This window comes from Periophthalmus magnuspinnatus, chromosome 9, assembly GCF_009829125.3.
Source record: "Periophthalmus magnuspinnatus isolate fPerMag1 chromosome 9, fPerMag1.2.pri, whole genome shotgun sequence".
Lineage (NCBI taxonomy): Eukaryota > Metazoa > Chordata > Actinopteri > Gobiiformes > Gobiidae > Periophthalmus > Periophthalmus magnuspinnatus.
The window spans coordinates 34,298,781-34,319,834 of record NC_047134.1 but is presented as its reverse complement, the minus strand read 5'-3'; the positions used below and the strand labels follow the sequence as shown (position 1 = coordinate 34,319,834).

The 21,054-nt window shown below is 40.0% G+C and overlaps 3 protein-coding genes across 6 annotated transcripts; 2 read left to right on the top strand and 1 right to left on the bottom strand.

Moving 5' to 3' along the window:
- The first annotated feature begins 241 nt into the window (after nucleotides 1-241).
- Nucleotides 242-7,600, top strand: LOC117376801 (UDP-glucuronosyltransferase 2A2-like). Its single transcript, XM_033973345.2, has 7 exons — nucleotides 242-993; nucleotides 4,131-4,757; nucleotides 4,822-4,970; nucleotides 6,223-6,354; nucleotides 6,492-6,579; nucleotides 6,981-7,200; nucleotides 7,278-7,600. Exons 1-7 carry the CDS (start codon nucleotides 282-284, stop codon nucleotides 7,558-7,560), a joined length of 2,211 nt encoding a protein of 736 aa, XP_033829236.1. The 5' UTR covers nucleotides 242-281; the 3' UTR covers nucleotides 7,561-7,600.
- Nucleotides 7,601-8,019: 419 nt separating this feature from the next.
- Nucleotides 8,020-15,080, bottom strand: zgc:152968 (uncharacterized protein LOC564848 homolog). 4 transcript variants are annotated; one of them, XM_055224072.1, is made up of 16 exons: nucleotides 15,035-15,080; nucleotides 13,166-14,331; nucleotides 12,983-13,078; nucleotides 12,497-12,719; nucleotides 12,028-12,377; nucleotides 11,479-11,616; nucleotides 11,296-11,410; nucleotides 11,159-11,227; nucleotides 10,957-11,097; nucleotides 10,266-10,379; nucleotides 10,112-10,185; nucleotides 9,943-10,047; nucleotides 9,367-9,482; nucleotides 9,152-9,290; nucleotides 8,293-8,413; nucleotides 8,020-8,158 (listed from the first exon to the last, which is right to left on the bottom strand). In XM_055224072.1, the coding sequence occupies exons 1-16, from the start codon at nucleotides 15,069-15,071 to the stop codon at nucleotides 8,064-8,066; spliced, it is 3,099 nt and encodes a 1,032-aa protein (XP_055080047.1). In that variant the 5' UTR covers nucleotides 15,072-15,080; the 3' UTR covers nucleotides 8,020-8,063. The 4 variants fall into 4 exon arrangements, with proteins under 4 accessions (XP_055080047.1, XP_055080048.1, XP_055080046.1 ...); XM_055224073.1 differs by lacking the exon at nucleotides 15,035-15,080 and adding an exon at nucleotides 14,709-14,925; XM_055224071.1 differs by lacking the exon at nucleotides 15,035-15,080 and adding an exon at nucleotides 14,709-14,904 and having other exon boundaries at nucleotides 13,166-14,334.
- Nucleotides 15,035-21,002, top strand: poli (polymerase (DNA directed) iota). Its single transcript, XM_033973342.2, has 10 exons — nucleotides 15,035-15,333; nucleotides 15,402-15,521; nucleotides 15,596-15,760; nucleotides 18,361-18,498; nucleotides 18,609-18,845; nucleotides 18,927-19,105; nucleotides 19,188-19,279; nucleotides 19,353-19,486; nucleotides 19,602-19,825; nucleotides 19,958-21,002. Exons 1-10 carry the CDS (start codon nucleotides 15,255-15,257, stop codon nucleotides 20,597-20,599), a joined length of 2,010 nt encoding a protein of 669 aa, XP_033829233.1. The 5' UTR covers nucleotides 15,035-15,254; the 3' UTR covers nucleotides 20,600-21,002.
- Nucleotides 21,003-21,054: the final 52 nt, after the last annotated feature.

Sequence of the window (21,054 nt, the reverse complement as noted above, 5' to 3'; positions counted from 1 at the left end):
ATATCACTGTTCCATATGATATTTGGAAGTTACAGGTCACGAAATGTTACTTTTATTGATCTATAACTTACTATATGTGATCACAATCTCAGGTGTGGCCTACGTAGCAATATAAGTTTCTTACCTATTACTGAGGACCAATGTTATCTACTGTGTCAGTGGTACCTACAAGGCAGAGTTATGACATAACTAGTTAATTATTAGTGTATTTCCAGTGTATTTGCAGTTTGCTATACAAAGAAGATCAGAGTGCAACAGCGTTTTACTCACAGACGGTCGCCATGAAACTGTATCTGTGCATCGTGTTGCTGTCTTTTCTGCCATGGACCATCTGCGGGGAAAAAATACTGGTGTGGTACACTGAAGGAAGCCACTGGATCAACATGAAGCCGGTGCTGGAGGAGCTGGTCCATCGGGGGCACCAGGTAACAGTCCTGACTCCAAGCACGTCCATGTTTATGAACACAAGCGAGCAGGCACTTTTCGACTATGAGCCCTTTCCAGTCGAGGTGTCACTGAAAGAAATGGAGGAATTCATGGAGACATTTCTACATTTCTCCATGTACGAGATGGACCACATGAACTACCTGCAGATTTACATGAAACTTATTGAACTCATGGAAACTGACATGAAATTTTCATTGATATTTTTGGATGGAGTGGTGAAATCAGACACACTAATGAACAAACTGAAAGCAGGCAAATATGACCTCTTGTTTTCTGACCCCATCTACCCAGGGAGTGACTTGGTTGCAGATATTTTGGGGATACCGCTGGTCTTCTCTCTTCGGTTTTCTTTGGCCAATAATTGGGAAAGGCACTGTGGCCAGGTTCCTGCTCCACCCTCTTTTGTCCCAGGAGCCATGAGTAAACTGACAGACAAGATGAGCTTTTCAGAGCGAGTGTTTAACATTCTCTTCTATGCATTGAATGATGCTGTTGCAGAATTTTCCCTTACGTCAAAATTGGATGAATATTATACTGACATCAAGGGTGAGCAAAAAACAATGTCAACAATTTTGGTCACTTTTCATGGGCTAAACATTTCTTTTAACAGGGAAACCAACTAGTGCTTGTGAACTCATGGGCAAAGCAGACATCTGGCTCATGAGAACTTACTGGGATTTTAATTTTCCACATCCTTTCCTTCCCAACTTTAAATATGTGGGTGGGATTCACTGCAGACCCGCTAAGCCCTTACCCAAGGTAAAATGTACTTATAGTATAATTCATCTATTAAGAGGCTTTTAACTAGAAAATAAATATTGGCACCATTGTTGAAATATATAGGCTATGGTAAAGTTTGTGTTGTATTTTCTAACCCTAAAAACTTGTGGCCATGTCTGAAACAGTTTTTGTTTCCTAAATAATGGAAAAACAAAATTCTTGTCCAAACAAATGTATTTTGGGACTTGCTTCGGCCCTAATTTAGACATATAGGACAACGTATTTTATATATATATATATATATATATATATATATATATATATATATTACACACATTTTTCTGGGATCTCCTGTAGCCACTCCCCTACCTCGAGTGCTCTGATGACCACGGGCACCACTGATGCCTTCAGCTTCCAGGTGTTCTCCAGCTCTTATTTGAGTCCCTGGTATTTCTTTAGTTTCTCATGTTCATTTTTCCTGATGTTCCCATCACTTCGTACTGCGATGTCCACCACAACGCCTTTGCTCTGTTGTTTATCCACCACCACAATGTCCAGTTGGTTTGTCATCACTTTCCTGTCAGTCTGTATCTGGAAGTCCCACAGGATCTTGGCTCGATCATTCTCTCTTCTACATTTGGAGGTGTTTCTTGACCTTGGGGTTTCCAGTCTGTACTCTGCACAGATGTTTCTGTACACTATGGCTCCACGTGTTTATGCTGCTCTATGTATAATTTCCCTGCCAGCATCTTACACCCTGCAGTTAGGTGCTGGATTGTCTCAGGGGCCTCTTCGCACAGCCCACACCTTGGGTCTTGTCTGGTGTGGTAAATCTGGGCCTCTACTGCTCTAGTGCTCAAGGCCTGCGCAGCCAGGATGAGTACCTCTGTGCTGTCCTTCAGAAAGCTATTGGTAGGATTTCTTGATATCAGCCACTTCAGTTATGTTCCGGTGGTACATCCCATGCAGGGGCTTGTCCTTCCATGATGGTTCCTCCAGCACCTCTTCCTCGGCACTCAACTGTCTGAGACATTGGCTGAGTATGTCATCTGTTGGGGCCTTGTCCTTGTTGTACTTATGGATCTTGAATGTTTCATCCTGGACTGTGGCTCTCACACTCACTAGTCCTTGGCCCCCTTCCTTACAGTTCGCATACAGTTTTAGGGTCTGGATTTGGGATGGAACCCCCCCATGCATGGTCAGGAGCTTTCGGGTCTTAACGTTTGTGGTCTGTATCTCCTCCTTTGGCTTATGATTCCTGCTGGGTATCTGATTACTGGCAGGGCGTAGCCGTTTATTGCCTGGGTCTTGTTTTTGAAATTGACCTCTTCAAGGTTGCCATTTGTTTGTGGGATACCAAGGTACTTGCAACTGGCCTCAATGTCTGCTATTGTTCCTTCTGGAAGTGAGATCCCTTCTATGTGGACTACCTTCCCTCCATTTGTCACCACTTGGCTACACTTCTCAAGCACATTCCAGTGACTGTGTTGTAGATCCTGGCAGTGTGGATCAGTGTCGATGTCTCACTTATTTTTAGTGTACAGCTTGAGGTCATCCATGTAGAGGTGACTGATGGTGGCCCCCTTCCTGAGTCAGTATCTATAGCCAGTGTTGTTGATGATTTGGCTGAGCGGGTTCAGACCTATGCAGAACAGCAGTGGGGACAGTGCATCTTGTTGGTATATGCCACATTTGATGTGGTATATACATTTGTCACTTTTGACATTTGTGCAAGTGCCTTGCCATTGGCCTCAAGGGTAATTTTCCGCAACCTCATAAAGTTTTCAATGAAGGCTCTTAGAGTCCTGTTGATCTTGTACAGCTTCAGGAATTCAGTAATCCATGTGTGTGGTATTGAGCTGTAAGTTTTCAGGGAGTGCACAGGTTGGTCTTACAGGTTCTGCAGTCTCAGGCAACTGTTCGGTCTATCAGGAGCTGGTGTTTGGCTCCCATGGTATCTTTGCCAATGCCCTTCTGTGCTGTGCTCATGTATTGATCCATGTGTCCACTTATCTTAGCCCCGATGATGCCTGACATGAGTTTCCATGTTTTGAAGAGACAGGTTATTGGCCGATAATTGGATGGGACTGTACCCTTGGAGGGATCCTTCTGGATAAGGATTGTACGCCCTTTGGTTAGCCATTCAATATGATCCCCATCACTTAGCAGCTGTTTTTTTTGTGCTGCCAGCCTCTCATGGAGAGCAGTAAGTTTCATTAGCCACTAGGCGTGGATCATGCCACGACCTGGTGCAGTCCAGTTCTTCATACTTGCCACTGTGATGGTGACTGGATTTTGTTCAGGGAGGTTGCTGTGGTCTTCTCTCAGAGCCACCAGCCACTGTGCATCAGTGTTATGTGATGCCTCCTTCTCCCATATGCCTTTCCAGTACACTCCTTGGTTTCCAGCCTTGGCTGACCTGCTCTGGTGTTATTACCCTGCCATTAAGCCTACACTTTCATTGGTTGTATTGCAAACAGGCAGTTTATTCGTCTAGCTTTTTGGCTTTGCTTTATGTATGTTAAATATATTTATTATTATTATTACGATTATTATTATTATTAAATTCAGTGATATCACTGTTCCATACTATATTTGGAAATTTGGGTGTATGCAAATATCAAAGGTTCGATGTATTATAGCAGTGGCAGGTAGGTCTTAAAAAGTTACTTTTATTGGTCTATAACGTACTATATGTGATCACAATCTCAGGTGTGGCCTACGTAGCAATATAAATTTCTTACCTTTCACTGAGGACCAATGTTATCTACTGTGTCAGAGGTACGTACAAGGCAGAGTCATGACTAGTTAATTATTGGTGTCTTTCAAGTTTCAAGAAGATCAGAGTGCAACAGCGTTTTACTTACAGACGGTCACAATGAAACTGTATCTGTGCATCGTGTTGCTGTCTTTTCTGCCATGGACCATCTGCGGGGAAAAAATACTGGTGTGGTACACTGAAGGAAGCCACTGGATCAACATGAAGCCGGTGCTGGAGGAGCTGGTCCATCGGGGGCACCAGGTAACAGTCCTGACTCCAAGCACGTCCATGTTTATGAACACAAGCGAGCAGGCACTTTTCGACTATGAGCCCTTTCCAGTCGAGGTGTCACTGAAAGAAATGGAGGAACACATGGAGACATTTCTACATTTCTCCATGTACGAGATGGACCACATGAACTACCTGCAGATTTACATGAAATTTATTGAACTCATGGAAAATGAGATGAAGTTTTCGTTTGCATTTTTGGATGGAGTGGTGAAATCAGACACACTAATGAACAAACTGAAAGCAGGCAAATATGACCTCTTGTTTTCTGACCCCATCTTCCCAGGGAGTGACTTGGTTGCAGATATTTTGGGGATACCGCTGGTCTTCTCTCTTCGGTTTTCTTTGGCCAATAATTGGGAAAGGCACTGTGGCCAGGTTCCTGCTCCACCCTCTTTTGTCCCAGGAGCCATGAGTAAACTGACAGACAAGATGAGCTTTTCAGAGCGAGTGTTTAACATTCTCTTCTATGCATTGAATGATGCTGTTGGAGAATTTTCCCTTACGTCAAAATTGGATGAATATTATACTGACATCAAGGGTGAGCAAAAGACAATGTCAACAATTTTGGTCACTTTTCATGGGCTAAACATTTCTTTTAACAGGGAAACCAACTAGTGCTTGTGAACTCATGGGCAAAGCAGACATCTGGCTCATGAGAACTTACTGGGATTTTAATTTTCCACATCCTTTCCTTCCCAACTTTAAATATGTGGGTGGGATTCACTGCAGACCCGCTAAGCCCTTACCCAAGGTAAAATGTACTTATAGTACAATTCATCTATTAAGAGGCTTTTAACTAGAAAATAAATATTGGCACCATTGTTAAAATGTATAGGCTATGGTAAAGTTTTTGTTGTATTTTCTAACCCTAAAAACTTCTATCTAAAACGGTTAAGTAGAGACAGATGGATGCACCACTTGCCACTATTTTTTAAATCATGAAAAACAAAATTCCTATCCAAGCAAATGTATTTTGGGACCTGCTTCGGTCCTAATTTAGACATAGAGGATAACTTTGTATATCTGTATATGTGTGTGTATACATGCCTGTATATATATTTCAAAAAAAAATCTCATCCTCATCCTCCGCGAATAGTCTCATACCTTTTTCCACACTCAGGTCCTCTACCAGAGGTCTGGGAGCTTGAAGGTTCTACAGTATCTTTGCTGTTCCTGTATTGCACTTTTCTGGACTGAGATGTCTGATGTTTTTTCCTGGGATCTGGCCGGATTAATAAGGCCAACGGGCCTTATGTGGCCCCCGGGCCATAGTTTGCCCACCTCTGGCCTACACATTGGGTTTTGCCTGGTGTGGTAGATCTGGGCCTCAATTGCTCTAGTGCTCAAGGACTGCTCCTCTGCAGCCAGGATGAGTGCCTCTGTGCTGTCCTTCAGGAAGCCATTGGTAGGATTTCTTGATATCAGCCACTTCAGTTCTGTTCCCGTAGTACAACCCATGCAGGGGCTTGTCCTCCCATGATGGTACCTCCAGCACCTCTTCCTCAGCACTCCACTGACCGTGATGGTGACTGGATTCTGTTCAGAGGTTGCTGTGGTTTTCTCTCAGAGCCACCAGCCATTGTGCATGTCTTTCTCCCCTTTAGCCTTTCCAGAACTGTTCAGTTTCCAGCCTTGGTGGTTCTGCTTTGGTGTCATTACCCTGCCATTGAGCGTACACTTTTGCCGGTTGTGTTACAAACTGGAGGTTTATTCGTCTGGCTTCTTGGCGGTACCTCTTTAGGCGGCTTGCAAAGGCTTTGAGCCTTTGTTTGGCAGTTTCCAGTGCACATGCATATATATCTATATATATCTATATATCTATATATATCTATATATATATCTATATATATATATATATATAAAGCAAAGTGCCCTTTTATTTCCAATGATCTTAGAATTTAAGTTACATTTTTTTCAATGGTGCCAATATGTCAATCTAAAATGATTAAACTTACCATAGAGTAGCAATGTCCTCCATTGGATATACAATTGGATACACACAGGATATAGAAGAATTTGTGGAGAGCTCTGGAGATGCCGGAATTGTCGTCTTTACGCTCGGATCCATGATCAACAACCTGACTGCAGAAAAGGCAAACATGATTGCTTCAGGCCTCGCTCAGATACCACAGAAGGTAAGATAAAAATGTGTTATTAAGGAAAAATGTTGAGTTTTATTTAAAAAATACAATAAATAAGATGTGATATTCAAGGCCACATTGTTTTAAATAAATGGAAATGAATGACTGACTTAAATGTTCAACCCTTTCAGGTGCTTTGGAGGTACAGTGGAGAGAAACCTCAAAGTCTGGGTGCCAACACAAGAATTTACAACTGGATCCCACAGAATGACCTACTTGGTAATCTAATCTTTAAATTGCAATCTGTTGTTCCATATCGTAAATTAAAGGTGGACTATGTAACTCTCCAAATGGAGGTTCCGCCACCCCCTTCGCTATAAGGAGATGTTATTGCATTACCATCTTATAAAGAATTATAGTTGTCCATCACCATGGAGACAAGTGGGTGATGCCACATGTCCAATGAGTCCAATCTGTATAGAAGCAACCGCCCTCAGTAAAAATGCATGTTTGTAAGGTATTTTATCCTTTACTGTGGAGCCTTCCATCTCCATGGAGACACAAGTAGGTGGCAAACCCTCCCTCACAACAGTTACATAACAGTTCTTTAGCTTTAAGACCTCAAATGGGCCTTAATTTCACCTCAAAATTTCATGAGAATATGTGGTCACTTCAAACAGGTCATTCCAAGACCAAAGCATTCATCACTCATGGGGGCACAAATGGCATCTATGAGGCCATCTACCACGGTGTTCCTATGGTGGGTCTCCCAATGTTTGCTGACCAACCAGAAAACATGGTCCACATGAGAGAAAAGGGAGCTGCAATTTCTTTGGACTTTAATTTTATAACATCAGAGGATCTACGAGATGCCGTCAACACTGTAATCACCGACAAATCGTAAGTTGCTGTGGGGCTCTTTACCATTACCAAATAAAAGCTCTTTAATTTTATACCAAATCTTTATATCCATCTAGTTATAAAGCCAACGCCATGCGCCTGTCAGCTATCCACCATGACAGACCAATAAGTCCTCTGGATGAAGCTGTATTCTGGATTGAGTTTACGATGAGACACAAAGGGGCCAAGCATCTGAGAGTGGAAGCTCATAACCTTACCTGGTACCAGTACCACTGTCTGGACGTGGTCGCTTTCCTTTTGTCAGTGACTCTGCTTCTCCTTTATCTTTTACTCAAAACTTGCAAGTTTTGTTTGCAGAAATGCTGTGGCAGAAAAGACCGTAAAACAAAAGCAGAATAATTGGTAATGCACTCTCTAAAGTTTAACCATCTTGTGTTATGATTTTGGTGTATATATATATATATATATATATATATATATATATATATATATTTTTTTTTTTAGTGGAGCAGTAAAGTATATAAATTAAAACATTTGTGACCCACTGCCTGACTAACATTGTAAAACTCATACTTATGACTGCAGAGAGTCAGGTGGTTTGACTTTTAAGCACACCTGTCACTAATTATTAGTGATGTGTCAGCTGCTGATTGGCTCACATAAATGACTGGAAAAACCACACCAAATTGAATTGTCTGACTTTACTTTCACACCATAGTATCCCAGTCTGCCCACTTAACTAGAGAGGGAAAAACTAAATTTATATAATGAAACATGAATTACATGAACTTAAACAGCTTCCCAACTCCAAACAAAAAGTCCACCATGAAGATTGAAATTATAATCATAACTGTACAGTGAATTTCTAATTTCTATTCTAATGAACAAATAGAACATTGGATTTATTGTATTTTTTTCAGTTTTCCATCTTCTTTGGCCTTCCAGATCATAAGTTCCATACAGGCAACAGCATCTTCTGCAGTGTCATGGCCACACACTGAAACAAAACACAGGAGTGTAAGATTACCCAAACAATGTACAAAAGTAATTTGATCAGTTTTGATTTGGAGAGAGTCTGTATTTTATTTGGTACATTTAAAGCCAATATTGTAATGCAGTATAACGACCCACCAGTCTCTTGGATGATCTTTCTGAGATATTCAGCTGTGAGGCTGTGTAGTGAGAGTTTGTGAGGGGGACCAAGACGATGGGGAAAAACCACAGATGTGTCCACCACCGTCCCATGTAGCAACTAGTAAAAAGCATAGATCTATTATAGGTAAAAAGGAACATGATATTTCCCTCTGTCAATAGCAAAAGCAAATTGAGAGGAAAAAAAACCATAGCACCCCCATATCATAAATTGTAAATTATTTTGAGGGTCTTATTTGCACAGCAGGCAGAATATTAAAATGTAGTACATAAAAAGTGTTAGACCATTTCAGTCTTAATTCAGGCAAGTCTTCACCTAGTGGTCAGTCAAAAGTGCATAATTGCTCTTAAACAATAGATTCCCTTTACAACAGTGAATTTCACAAGTTTTTGGCTTAAAAAAAAAAAAAAAACAGGTTGCAAAAAAATAGAGCAGTATAACTTGTTTGCCCACACCAGTTTCTTATGAGCTTGAAAAGAATTTGAAATGACTCCACATAAAGGAACTGCATGTAGTCTGGTCTTAAAAAATACACAATCACAACTTAACTTGGGCTGGCAGTGCCTTAATCTGAATATAGAGGACTCATTCTCAGTATATGGACAGGCCATGCCTCATAGGGAAGGCTGGAACCGCCAGAATACACTCACTGAGCTGCAGAGGCTGCATTTATCAGTAGAAGCTAAACTTGAGTTGAACATGTTTATCTCACCGTCTAGGGACACAGGTCAGTTTTTCAAAATTTCTAAATGTTACAGACCCTTTAAATGTAAACATCTACATCTAAGACTGTTCATTCCTAAGAGTAAAATAAGTCATATCTATATTACATTTCACCTTGAGAACACACAGGTCTGTTTCCAGGCTGTGACCAATTAGAATTGTGTCAGCACTGATGAAGCTCAATAGAGTATCTTGGACTTTTTTGAGGGACTGGGAGTGTCCCTCCACATCTTCCGGACTGATCCCAGAAAACCTGTATAGAAAATGTGCATGCACTGGTGAACCGTTCTTAAAATTTCTTTAGCCTTCAATATAATGCAGTTCCATACCTTGTGTTATAGTCGATTACCTCATTGTTAGGTCTCACAAAGGTGTCATAAACAATCTGAAGACTAGTGTTGACCACTGTCACTCTTAACAACTCCAACCCATGAATGGTATAACACTATTCAAAACATTTTATGCATTAATGAGTTAATATGATTAATTGAGATTCAGGAGCAGGACTACACCTCAACCTCCTTTGGCTCTTCTCCAGCAAACCACAGCTCACCTCAACCACACCTCTAATTACCCAGAAGCCCTACTTATGCAAGCCTATCCTGGCAACACAGTCTGTTTCCACTCTCTTGAGCCCTCCCTCCCCGTGTACCTCACCATCTACAGAGGTCCTGAATCAGCTGGGCTAACCGCCAGAGACAGAGCCCCTATCGTGACTTTCTACCCAGCCTCCACATCTGTTCATATCAATAAATACCTTTATCATATACCATTGTTGTGGCGTGGTCCTTGCTAGTGAAATAGCACATGAACTAAAAGTATCCACTATCCACTTTTCTCCAAAGAGATTTATTGTTCTTCCTGTAATGTTCTACAGTATGGCATCACACTCTTGAATGGCTCACCATTTCACAGTTCAAGGAGAAAACTCCAGGGCAGCTTTTGTCTGCAGGATCTCTTGGTGCAGTTGATACAAACCCATCCATGCTTAAGGAATTGCACACATGCAGCTAACAAAAACAAAGAAAAACATGAAGCTTCAGGCCATTGAACAAACCAATAAACGGAATATACCTTGAACACTTGGCAACCAGGTGACCCCATGACTCCCTGACAGCAACTGTAGCGCGTCTCCACACCACCAGGCACTGGGAAAAACAAAATGACAAAAATAAAAGTGGTCCTTATCCAGTGCACACTGAGTATCAATACAACTGCTTATGCTCACCTTTATTTTCAACCCCCTTTCCATAGTGGTAAGTGCACTCCTCCTTTCGAGTGTGCTTCCCTGTTTGACTCACAGAGTATGTAGCACCACAGCGACAGCACAGTTTCCGGAGTGCTGTAATAAACAAAACATAGTTAATGAAAGACATAGTTTGTGTCCTAGTCAATTTGATATCTAGTTAATTCTGCAATACAATCACATAGGCTGTTGTCAAAGCATTACCCTCCTCGGAACATAGATAAAAGCTGCCGGAGCATATTTAAAAGAAAAAATATATATAATAAAAAATCTAAAATAAAAAATAAAATATCTGTAAGACCATTGCCTTACATTTTATTCATTGTACTATAGAGGAGGGGAATAGGGATAGTGTGGCCTCTAGTGGTAGCTTAAGAGCATAACATTTGTCTGTTACAGCAGCACAGGGGGTGTGTGCGACCTTGAAAAAAAATGAATGCAGATGCAACTTTTTCTCTGCCTCAGTATTAAACAATTTAGCAATCAGAAATGTGCTAAAATGTGTTTCATTGCTTTTTATGCAGCATGTGACCCTCAACTAAAACTGTACAATAGGCCACAAAAATACAGCCTTTCCAGACTTGTTGGTAAAAATTAAATTAACTTTTGAGTTTATTCATAACCATAAACTTGGATGTGAACGATTTAACAAGACCGAATGTTTGTTACTTACGGTCCAAGATGCTTTTTTTGTTGTCTGAAAAAAGAATGGCACTTCCATTTTTTTCTGGATTCTGGAGCGGAAAGTTTTTTTCAATCAGCATTTCCTCAGTCAAAACGTAGTCCTTTAAACACTCATACAACATTATCATTCCTGTCAGAGCAAAAATAAATGAGTTACACAATATATTCTTCATAATAATCTGATGTCTTACCTTTTCCATTCAGCAGACTAGGGTTCAGTGGGATGCTGCCCTTTGTCTTTTTATTAGTTTGATTGTTCTCTGCAACAAGTCACATAATAAGTATTTGATGTTTCTCCACTCAGCTGTTGCTCTGAAAGGCCCCTCACCTTCAGCTGCTCCACAACTTTGGTTCCTCAGCTTCTTCAGTGCATTTACAGCGATGCTCAAATATTTTAACTTATTCATGCTACGATTATATACAGCCTTTTCTTCAGCAAGTGCCTAAAATGTGTGTCAAATTTTAGGTCTATAAAGATGTACAAAAGCTTTGTGTAAAATTGGCAACTTACCTTTTCAAACGCTTCATGCACATTACCTGTGGTCTTGAAAAATTCTTCAGTAAACTTGTTCACATAACTTTGCCTAATGTCATGAGGCACTTTGACAGTCTCACATTGCTGCTTCAATTTACGTTTAGTAGCAACTGGCTGCATGTAAAAAAAAAATATATGTCAGAATAACAGATTACAAAAGATAGAAGATTGATATGGAGCAGAACAGCCCTGGCCATGTAAAACTTTCCATTCATTTTTCCCATAGACTTTCAATTATTAAGAGTTTAAAAAGGCATAACAGACTAACCAGCTGTACAGTCCCAAATACACATTTAAAACTTAAAAGTGGACAAATGTTTTGATAACTTAGCAGTTCAGTTCAATTAAACAGATTTTAACTATAGTTATAGGTCTTGTGGCCTTTAGTTACCACATATCTAATTAGTCCAGAGCAAGCTTTCAAATGCTTAAGATAAACAAATAGGGAAAAATTTAATTTACTCGCAGTACTTTGTGATTGGCAGTCACTGTTGAGCTCCATAAAGAGTGATGTTTTTAAAGTACCTTAACTACAGAAGCTGGAGTTGAGGAACATTGATTTGTGCTTGTTGTGGCCATGACAGGCCTGCGAGCCAGAGGAGGGATGATCACAGGTTGGGAAGTGCGCCTCTGTTGTGTTGGTGCAGATGGATGACAAGCCTGTCTGATGGTGACTGAGTGTGTGTTCACTGGTGTAATTGGAGTTAGCACTGAGCTAACCTGGTCTGTATTCACTGTTGTGATGGGAGTTAGCACTGAGGCAACTTGTCCAGAGCTGTTAGACACTGGGAATGTCCCCTCTGGCAGGACCAAGTGCAGATTGTTGCCCACATCGATCACTGTAGCTCCCAAAGGAATATAACTGACATATGACGCTAGATAGAATAAGACATTACATTATGAAGTATGTAAATATCAATGCTCCTTCATTAGTCTCTGGACACACCCATATGCACTGTACATCAGATTACATACATATAGTGGAGAGGTTTACCTGGCTTCGGTGGGACAGGACATGGAGAGGTTTGAGCGCGTTGGGCCTCAGGGTGCCCTCTGGACATCGAGGCCTGTCCTGCTTTGATGGAAGCGGTCAAAACTGAACGCCTCTGCTCCACTTTGCAGATTACCGGTGGTGCAGGGACTGGAGGAGAAGAGGACACTGGCGCCCGGAGGGGTACAAGAACCTGGGGCTGTGGTCGGACCTTTGCCACGGGATACTACAAAAGTATATTCAAAGATTTAGTGACTAAAAGAATAGGACATAAATGTACAGATGTAGACATTGATACTGTTAAGCAAATATCAATATCAAGTAGCACGTACATTTTAAGGTTATAACTTTTAGACGTGTTCTTCATTGTCTTGTGTGTGTAATCCCCATTTCATGTCCATAGCAAAAGAAAATTCACTAAAACTTTTCTCCAGTTCTCCCATCCCTAAAATATGTATATTGACTATTGAAAGTAAATTTTGCACTTACGTCTGTGACTCTGGCCTCATGAGCGACCCTCTTCTTTCCCAGTACAGCTGGTGATGGCAAATTTACCTCTATTTTTCCAGCCTCTGCATTACAAACCTAGTAAATATACACACAGAGAGCATATATCATTTTTTGCAGTCAAGTACAGTACCCCTCAAAATAGCTCCCAGACAAATTACTTACAAACTCAGGTGGGGGTTTAGATGATTTAGGGTTAAGGTCAGGGTTAGGGTTCTCTCCATTTGCCTCCATAAAAATTCTGTAGCATTCCTCATCTGGATCACTCTCAGATACATCCAAGTCGGAGTAGTTTAGTTCATCTTCAGAGCTAGAATCAATCAGTATAACGTCTTCCTTTTTGGGTGGGATTGGCTGGTCACTCACGGCAGAGAGCATTTCAATATTACTTGTCAACTTTGCAGCTGATAATATATCCTGAGGTTCACAAAGGCTCCCAACAAACACCATCTGTGGTTGCTTCGGTGCAGTTGGTTGCTTCTGCTCTTGAATTTCTCTTTTTTTTTCATTTGGCAGGTTTGGAGAATCAGCAGTGGCCACATTCTTACCAGGAGTTTCAGTTTTTTGGATCTGACTTGTTGGAGTCTTATTAACTGGGAATGTATTAGCATTGGCGTTTCTATCTTGTACTGTGTTCTTTTGTTCACAGGGCTGCGGTGGGGTTAGATTATTATAATTAGACAAATGCTGAGTCATTTTAACGAAAATATTTTCCTCATCGGGTATGGAATTATTGCTGGTAACATTTTTTGAAGATACTGAATTTAAAGGGTTTACACTTTGTTCAAGAGTTTTGATTTTTCCACTTGTATTTGCAGCGGTCATGTCTGAGGCAGTTTTTGTATCGTCTTTAGTTTTGTCAGGGGAGGCAGACAGGTCAATGATTAGAATGTCCTCTTCGTTTGAGTCAGAATGCTCAGGAGACTGTTTTGGGGGTGGCGGGACCAGCACATTTCGTTTCCTTTGATTTAGTGTAACTTGTTCCCTTCTAGTTTTCTGCTCCCTGTTTGATGAGCAGTAGGACCGCAGATCAGAAGAGAAATTGGAAAGAGGGTCGTACTCCAAATCAGTCCTAGGCTTTGAGCTGTCAAGTATGTACTTTTTTGGTTTAGAGTGCGGCGCTGAAGGAGAGGTGTGTGAAGAATAACAACTTTGAGCAACATTCTTACTCATCACCTGAGGGTTGTAGGAGTTGGACCTTTCAGATGCCTGGTTAATCTGGTAGTGTGACAGTTTCCGCTGTTCTTCCTCCACTTGGTGCTTCACACTTTCAATCTCCCGGTTTATCCGCTCAAGTTCTTGAAGGCACTCGTCAGCGGCCTCTTCACTAGCTGCTACAACAAACAATATTAGTGACTGGGAATGACAACACAAAATGTCACACAAGGTCACAAAGCTAAATCTGAGGTGTCCCATGGAAGTATAATAAGATCTGATGGTTATGGTTAGGCCAGGTCAGGCTACAATAAATTTAAAAAAAAAGTGCAAAACATGAGGTACGCCAGGTCAAGCTACAATAAATCTAAAAAGTGCAAAACATGGTTAGGTCAGGTCAGGCTACAATAAATCTAAATCTTAAAAAAACTACATAATTAAAAAATAAAAGTGCAAAACATGCTTAGGCTAAAAACAAGCAAAACAAAGAGGTAATAATAATGCCCCACCGTTGTTAGCATATAACCGTTGTTAGCATACAAACAGCACTAACCCGTCAGGTACGATTTGTCAAACATGGGTCTTTTCTGATCTTCATTAACATGTTTAAACACACAATGAGGTCGTTCACAAAGTGCACCTTCAAATAAACTACAATCTATGTGTGCAAAAAGGCCACTTGAGGGGAACATTAGAAAAATTTGACTTTTAGCTAAGCTAACGGCAAATCTTTTTGGGGCGAACCTTAATGACCCATTTTACCGCAGAGCAACAGGTGCCTTAAATCCTCAATTAATTGCGTAAGCAGTACATTTCCCGCCCAATCGGTAAATAAATATGCTAATTTCATTAAGCATGACGTGAGTTTGACTGGCTCACCCGTTATTCTCTGATTTATCTGAAAAAGGTGTGACATTGTAGTACCTAGATCGGGCGGTAGGGGGCAACAATCCGCAAATATACTTGAACGCCGTCAGCTTTTCAAAGAGAAGAAGAAAAACCTCACAACAACAAACACTAAACTGTCAGTCTAATGTTTTAAACTTCATTTCAGCTGTTTCTTTTGCTGTCAGAGGCATTAGATTATCTGTTACCTAAAATGGAAAGTGAAGCGGAAGAGGACGATGCAGAATGGAAGACTCCCTGTTCAAAAAGCCCTGTTTTTTCTCCTTCATTAGGTTGGTATATAAGTGCGTAACTATAAACTGTGACTTCCGCCAGTGTCTAATGGCTGTGTGTTTTTCAGAGTCAGGTAATACGACGTGTTCTTCAACTCCTCATAAAGTCATTGTGCATTTCGACATGGACTGTTTCTACGCTCAAGTAGAAATGATCAGAAACCCAACACTAAGACATGTGCCTTTAGGTAACATTACTGCATAAAATGTTTCATAAAATGTGCATTTAATTAACTATAATTCATCATCTAAACTTTTGCAGGTGTTCAGCAAAAGTACATTATAGTCACATGTAATTATGTGGCTAGAGAGCGTGGTGTTACTAAGCTGATGTCTGTCACTGATGCCAAAGAGAAGTGTCCTGAGCTGGTGTTGGTGAAAGGAGAAGATCTGACACACTACAGAGAAATGTCCTACAAAGTAACAGGTGAGGTGCAGCTCGTTTTAACTCTAATGAACTGTAGGGTTCAACTAGTCCGTGATTATTCATATCCTCCTGACTACCAGGAGAAAAAATGTTGTCCAATCACATTTATTTTAAAATTCTCTAATCTTTGTAGGGTAATTAGAATATTGAAAAAAAAAAAATTCAAAAAAGTTTTTATTTTCTAGATATCATTTGTCCACCACAGTGGACATCAGAACACCATACATTTGAAACTGACCCTTGATGGCAATCAATTAGTGCCAAAGAAAATATCAAAAAGTCAACATAAAAATGTGTTTAACATCCACATAACTGTTAATTATAACTTTTGTTTGTTTTATTTTGCTTTGTTATTGTGCTTATTTGCTCTGATACTTCAAAAATCAATTCCCCTTCTTGGAAACACAAAGGAATACTTTGCACTTTGTGCACATCACATATGTTTTGCTCTTGCAGCCAGATCTCCAACACCTTTATGCATGTGTTTCATTCACCATCTCTGGAAGATGGATGGCACCATAGTGTCTCAGAGCTGCATTTGGCTGCCATTTCCACTTTTGACGTGGGGGAGTGTGTTCATCTTCGCTGCCCCTTATGATTCCTGCTTGAGCCCGGTTAATCAACTCTTCACCAAGGAGCAGTTTGAAGTCAAGAAACTTCAGTGTTTTTTTTCCCCAGAAACTGGCAGTCACTCTCATACTGAAGCCATGAGTTGGTGATTGCCAGATCAAAAAAGTGGAATTACTACACGTACTGTCCATTTCCGAGTGTGAGAGGCTATCCTGTAGAAACTCAACATTCGGTCAACCAAGTCCACGCCAACCATGTTGGTGTTGTACTCAGTGATTGCCAGTAGCCTTGACACCTGGACAAACCTTTTCTCTCTTGGACCATCTTCTGCGTGTGTTCTGAGGTTCAGTGCCATAGGCAGAGGATCCCATGACAACGGGCTTGTTGTCCAACCACTTTATGACAGCAAGTTCAGGAGGGTTTCGTCTAACTACCATCTCTGATGTCCCTCTTCCTTTCTTTTTGAAGGACTTATCCCCTATGATCTTGCACTCCTTTGTAACCCTGTTATTCCAGAGGGTTCCAGTTCCTGTCAGCCCTTTTCTCATCAGAGTGTCGAGGAGGTTGACTGAAGTATAGAACCTGTCAAAGAACAGGTGGATTTCTTGGGGAACAGACTCTGCCAAATGAAGAACAGCTTGCTCTTCAATGCCCTTTCCTCCCGTATCTCTGAAAATAGTCTTGCCTTGGTAGAGTACAAAGTCCAAGACCAAGCCATTTGGTGCGGCCAAGACAAACACCTCCAGTCCAGTTGGGTATGTTTTAACTGGTACATACTGGCGCACTGGGCAGAGACCAGTAAATGGAACCATTTGCTCGTCAATGCAAAATTTTCCTGTTCTAGGCAGATTTAGACATCCTTGTCTTACTTTGGTCAAGAGGGGCCTGACTCTCCACAAGAGATCACTTTTTTCTCATACTCTGGAACGTCAATGTGAAAATAAAAAACATTTGAAAAAACACAGCAAAATGGAGGAAATAACTGCAAATGTCCACTACAGAGGACATTTTTTAAACACTTAAATATTAGGCTAAAAAAACTATTAAAATTAATTAGACAATGTTTAAATGTGTTGTTAAAAGACTTACATTAAATATGCCACCAACATTTCAAGCCAAAATTCGCTCAATAAAAAGGAAAATGCATTTACTTTTCCTCTTTCCATAAAATGTGCTTGCAGCGACGGACACCATTTTCCTTGATGAAAAAAAGAAAGGTACCAAAGCCCCACCCCTTCACATTTGGTATCATTGAAAAAAACTAAATGTCCTCTGTAGATGTCAAAAGGAGTTTTTTCAGTAGTATGCACTGGATTGGAGATATTCAGGTTTACATATGTCCTCCATAGAGGACAAATTTGAACTACTGATAGTCAGGAGGATATTGTATATTATATTATATACTTTTTTCTTAAAAGGTTGAAATATTGTGATGGATGGCTGCTGGATAGACATTTTATTACTTTTTGATTTAATAATGATTCTGAATTTGGTATAAAATGTTCTTTAATATGTGTTTTATAGTCAAGTACAGTTAATAATTACAATTATCAAAAAACTCATGGTTATTTTAATAGTTGACTACTCATGATTATTCTGATTAATTGTCAGTGATCTAGGTCATATACTTTTCATTTTCCAAATTTAATATGCCTGTAAGACCTTTTGCAGAGCTGATTTATTTCAAATGAAATGTGGAGAAAAAAATGTAATTTATAAAAAAAAATCGTACCTTTTCTGGAGCCCATTTGTATTGTTTAAGTTCTCGGTCATATGTTGTTAACTTTTCTCTGCGCCTGAGCAAAGGTTATGGTGTGTCTATTTTCTGCTCTCTGAACATTATCTTTCCCAGAAGTCAGTGTGGCTAGTAGTAGGGGGAGTATAGGGTTGCGTAGGCATGCTGTTATTTTATTATTTGCAGCAGTATTGTTATTATCAATTGTTGTATTCAGAAAACAAACATAATAGTCTATCAGTCAACCTATTTGAGATGGTTAAATGTATTCCTTTTTATCTGTGTTCTCATTTAGAACTTCTTGTTTCATACTGCCCATTGGTGGAAAGGCTTGGATTTGATGAGAACTTTATGGACATCACGGAGATGGTGGAAAGACGGCTTCAGCAATCTAAAACCTGTTCATTTAAAGGTCATGTCTACAGTAATAATGGTATGTGTTTAAATAATTCAGATATATACATCAGGTCAATTAAAATTATTTTACAACCGGCATACTAAATATTATGTTGATTAAATTCATAACCATATGTTCTTACTTAGTTTCAGAAGTCAAAGCTAGGATCTACCCATGGCTGGCTATTGGTTCTCACATTGCAGCAGAGTTAAGGGAAGCTATCCACAGTAAACTGGGCCTCACTGGTTGTGCTGGAATTGCAACAAATAAACTGCTTGCAAAACTTGTGTCAGGCACCTTCAAACCAAACCAGCAAACCACTCTGTTGCCAGAAGATGTGAGCAGCATCATGGGCAGCTTGACCACTCTACGTAAAGTTCCAGGTACAGCTGTGGCTCTTCATGACTAAACATAACAGAACTTCTCAGAAAATAATCTTTCAATTTAACTTAATATCTTCTCAGGTATTGGGCATCAAACGGCTAAGAGGCTTCAGGCTCTAGGAGTGTCCAGCGTTAAGGACTTGGAGCTTTTCCCTTTGGACCCTTTGGCGAGAGAGTTTGGAGAGCCTAGTGCAAGGCGACTGAAAAATCTAGCCCTTGGCACTGATGACTCAACTGTTACTCCAACTGGGGCACCACAGGTGTGAAAAATGATCATGAAAAACACTACTGTTATTATTTTATTGATGTGTTTGTACCTTTGTGTGTGCACATTATGTTTAGTCACTTAGTGATGAAGACTCTTTTAAGAAAATGTCATCAACTAAAGAAGTTATCGAAAAGATTCAAGAATTATTGACAACTCTAGTCGAGAGGTGTGTATGTTTTCCAGTTTAGAATTTTGGCTGTTTTGCAGTATGCAATTTACTTAAATGTTTCCAACATCAGAATGCACAATGATGGAAGGCAGCCACAGACTTTGCGGCTAACCATTCGTAGATATTCCGCAACAAACAAATGGTTGAGCCGGGAGAGTCGACAAAGCCCAATCCCAAATCATATTGGTCAGAAAATTGTCCATGGTAAGGCTGGATCCCTTTTTGAAACTAATTACAGAAATGGAAATATGAAAATAAAAACGTAGAAATTTTTTGAAATGAAGTACAAAGTTAACTAATAATACCATATACATTTTAGGCAAATTTGATGATGCAGTGGGTCAGCTGAAGCCCTTGGCCATGAAGCTTTTTCAGAAGATGGTGGACACCAATAAGGCTTTCCATCTTACCCTCATCAATGTGTGCTTTAGTAACCTGCAGACCAGAGCTTCTGCCTCTGCCTCAGATAAAAACTCCTTAATGTCTTTCTTCAAACAAAATTCATCTCCAGAAAAGACCAAAACGGACTCACCATGTGACCAGGTAAATGCTCTCTTGTAAAATACATGGCGTGGAAGTGTTTCCTAATCTTAGCTTAATGAAGCCATATTATCAGATTTTCTTGTTGCATTGTTTTTCTGAAAGTCAAAATGTTATGTGTGCTTCTGTCTTTAGAGTGATTCAAATTCTGGTGGAGGAAGATGTAACGCGGATGAATCTAACCCACACAGTTCTGTTACACAACAGATCTCAAAGAAAGAAACTGCAAATTTCCAACCAGTTTCCAACCTTACTAAAACAGAGAACTCTTTCACCGTATCCTCTACTGGCCCAAACATTGAGTCACAACAGGAAGAAATAAGTAGTCCTGAAATAAGTGGCTTGTCTACAAATATTGATCCAGAAGTGTTAAAATGTCTTCCTCAAGAAATCCAGAAGGAACTAATGTCTTCCCACGCCTCCACAGACTTGCTACATAAAAATATAAACAACACTTTACCTGAAGTGGATTCCCAGAAGAAATCGACCTTAAATTCCTTAGGGCCCTCTGTTTCTGGGGACCTCAAAATAAAAAACAGTTTGTCATCTCCGGGATCGTCTGGTGCCAAGATCTTTGGAAATGTGGACCCGACAGTGTTTGCAGAACTTCCACCAGAACTGCAAAAGGAGTTGATGTCTGAATGGAGGCAAGATAAGCCAGTCTCAAAAGCACCTTCCTCAAAGAAACCAGTGGGAAATGTGACTCGCAAAGACAAAAAGACTTCAGGGAAAAGCAGGCAATCAAACAATCTGCTGAAGTATTTCAAACCTCAGTAGAGTCAGGTCTTTTTGTGTGTGTGTTGGGAATAGTGGATACTTAAATTTCACACAGTTTTGACTAAGAAAAAGACTTAATAACTCAATAATAATGAAAAGTGGTTTTCTTTTAGGTCATGTAAAATAATAGTTTATTTAATATTACCAGGTTGTCTTACTGGTCTGATAAAGGTCAGGAAAATCTGTTAACTATAACTGTTCAAACTTTTTTTTCAGTTTTTCTGCTCAAATGATTATATCTAGTTTTGACACTGATTTTTGTTTCAGTTTGCAGTTCGATTTGCTTGACAACCTGTTTGAATTATGTTTGTACATTGAGACTGTGCATTCAGAACAGATAAAGTTTATTTGTACATTGACTTTACACAGTTACATTGAGATGCTTGAAGGTAAAAGAAACATTCACGCTGCTGGTGGGATTATTTAGTTGAGCCTCAGTTGCAGTATTATTTTCT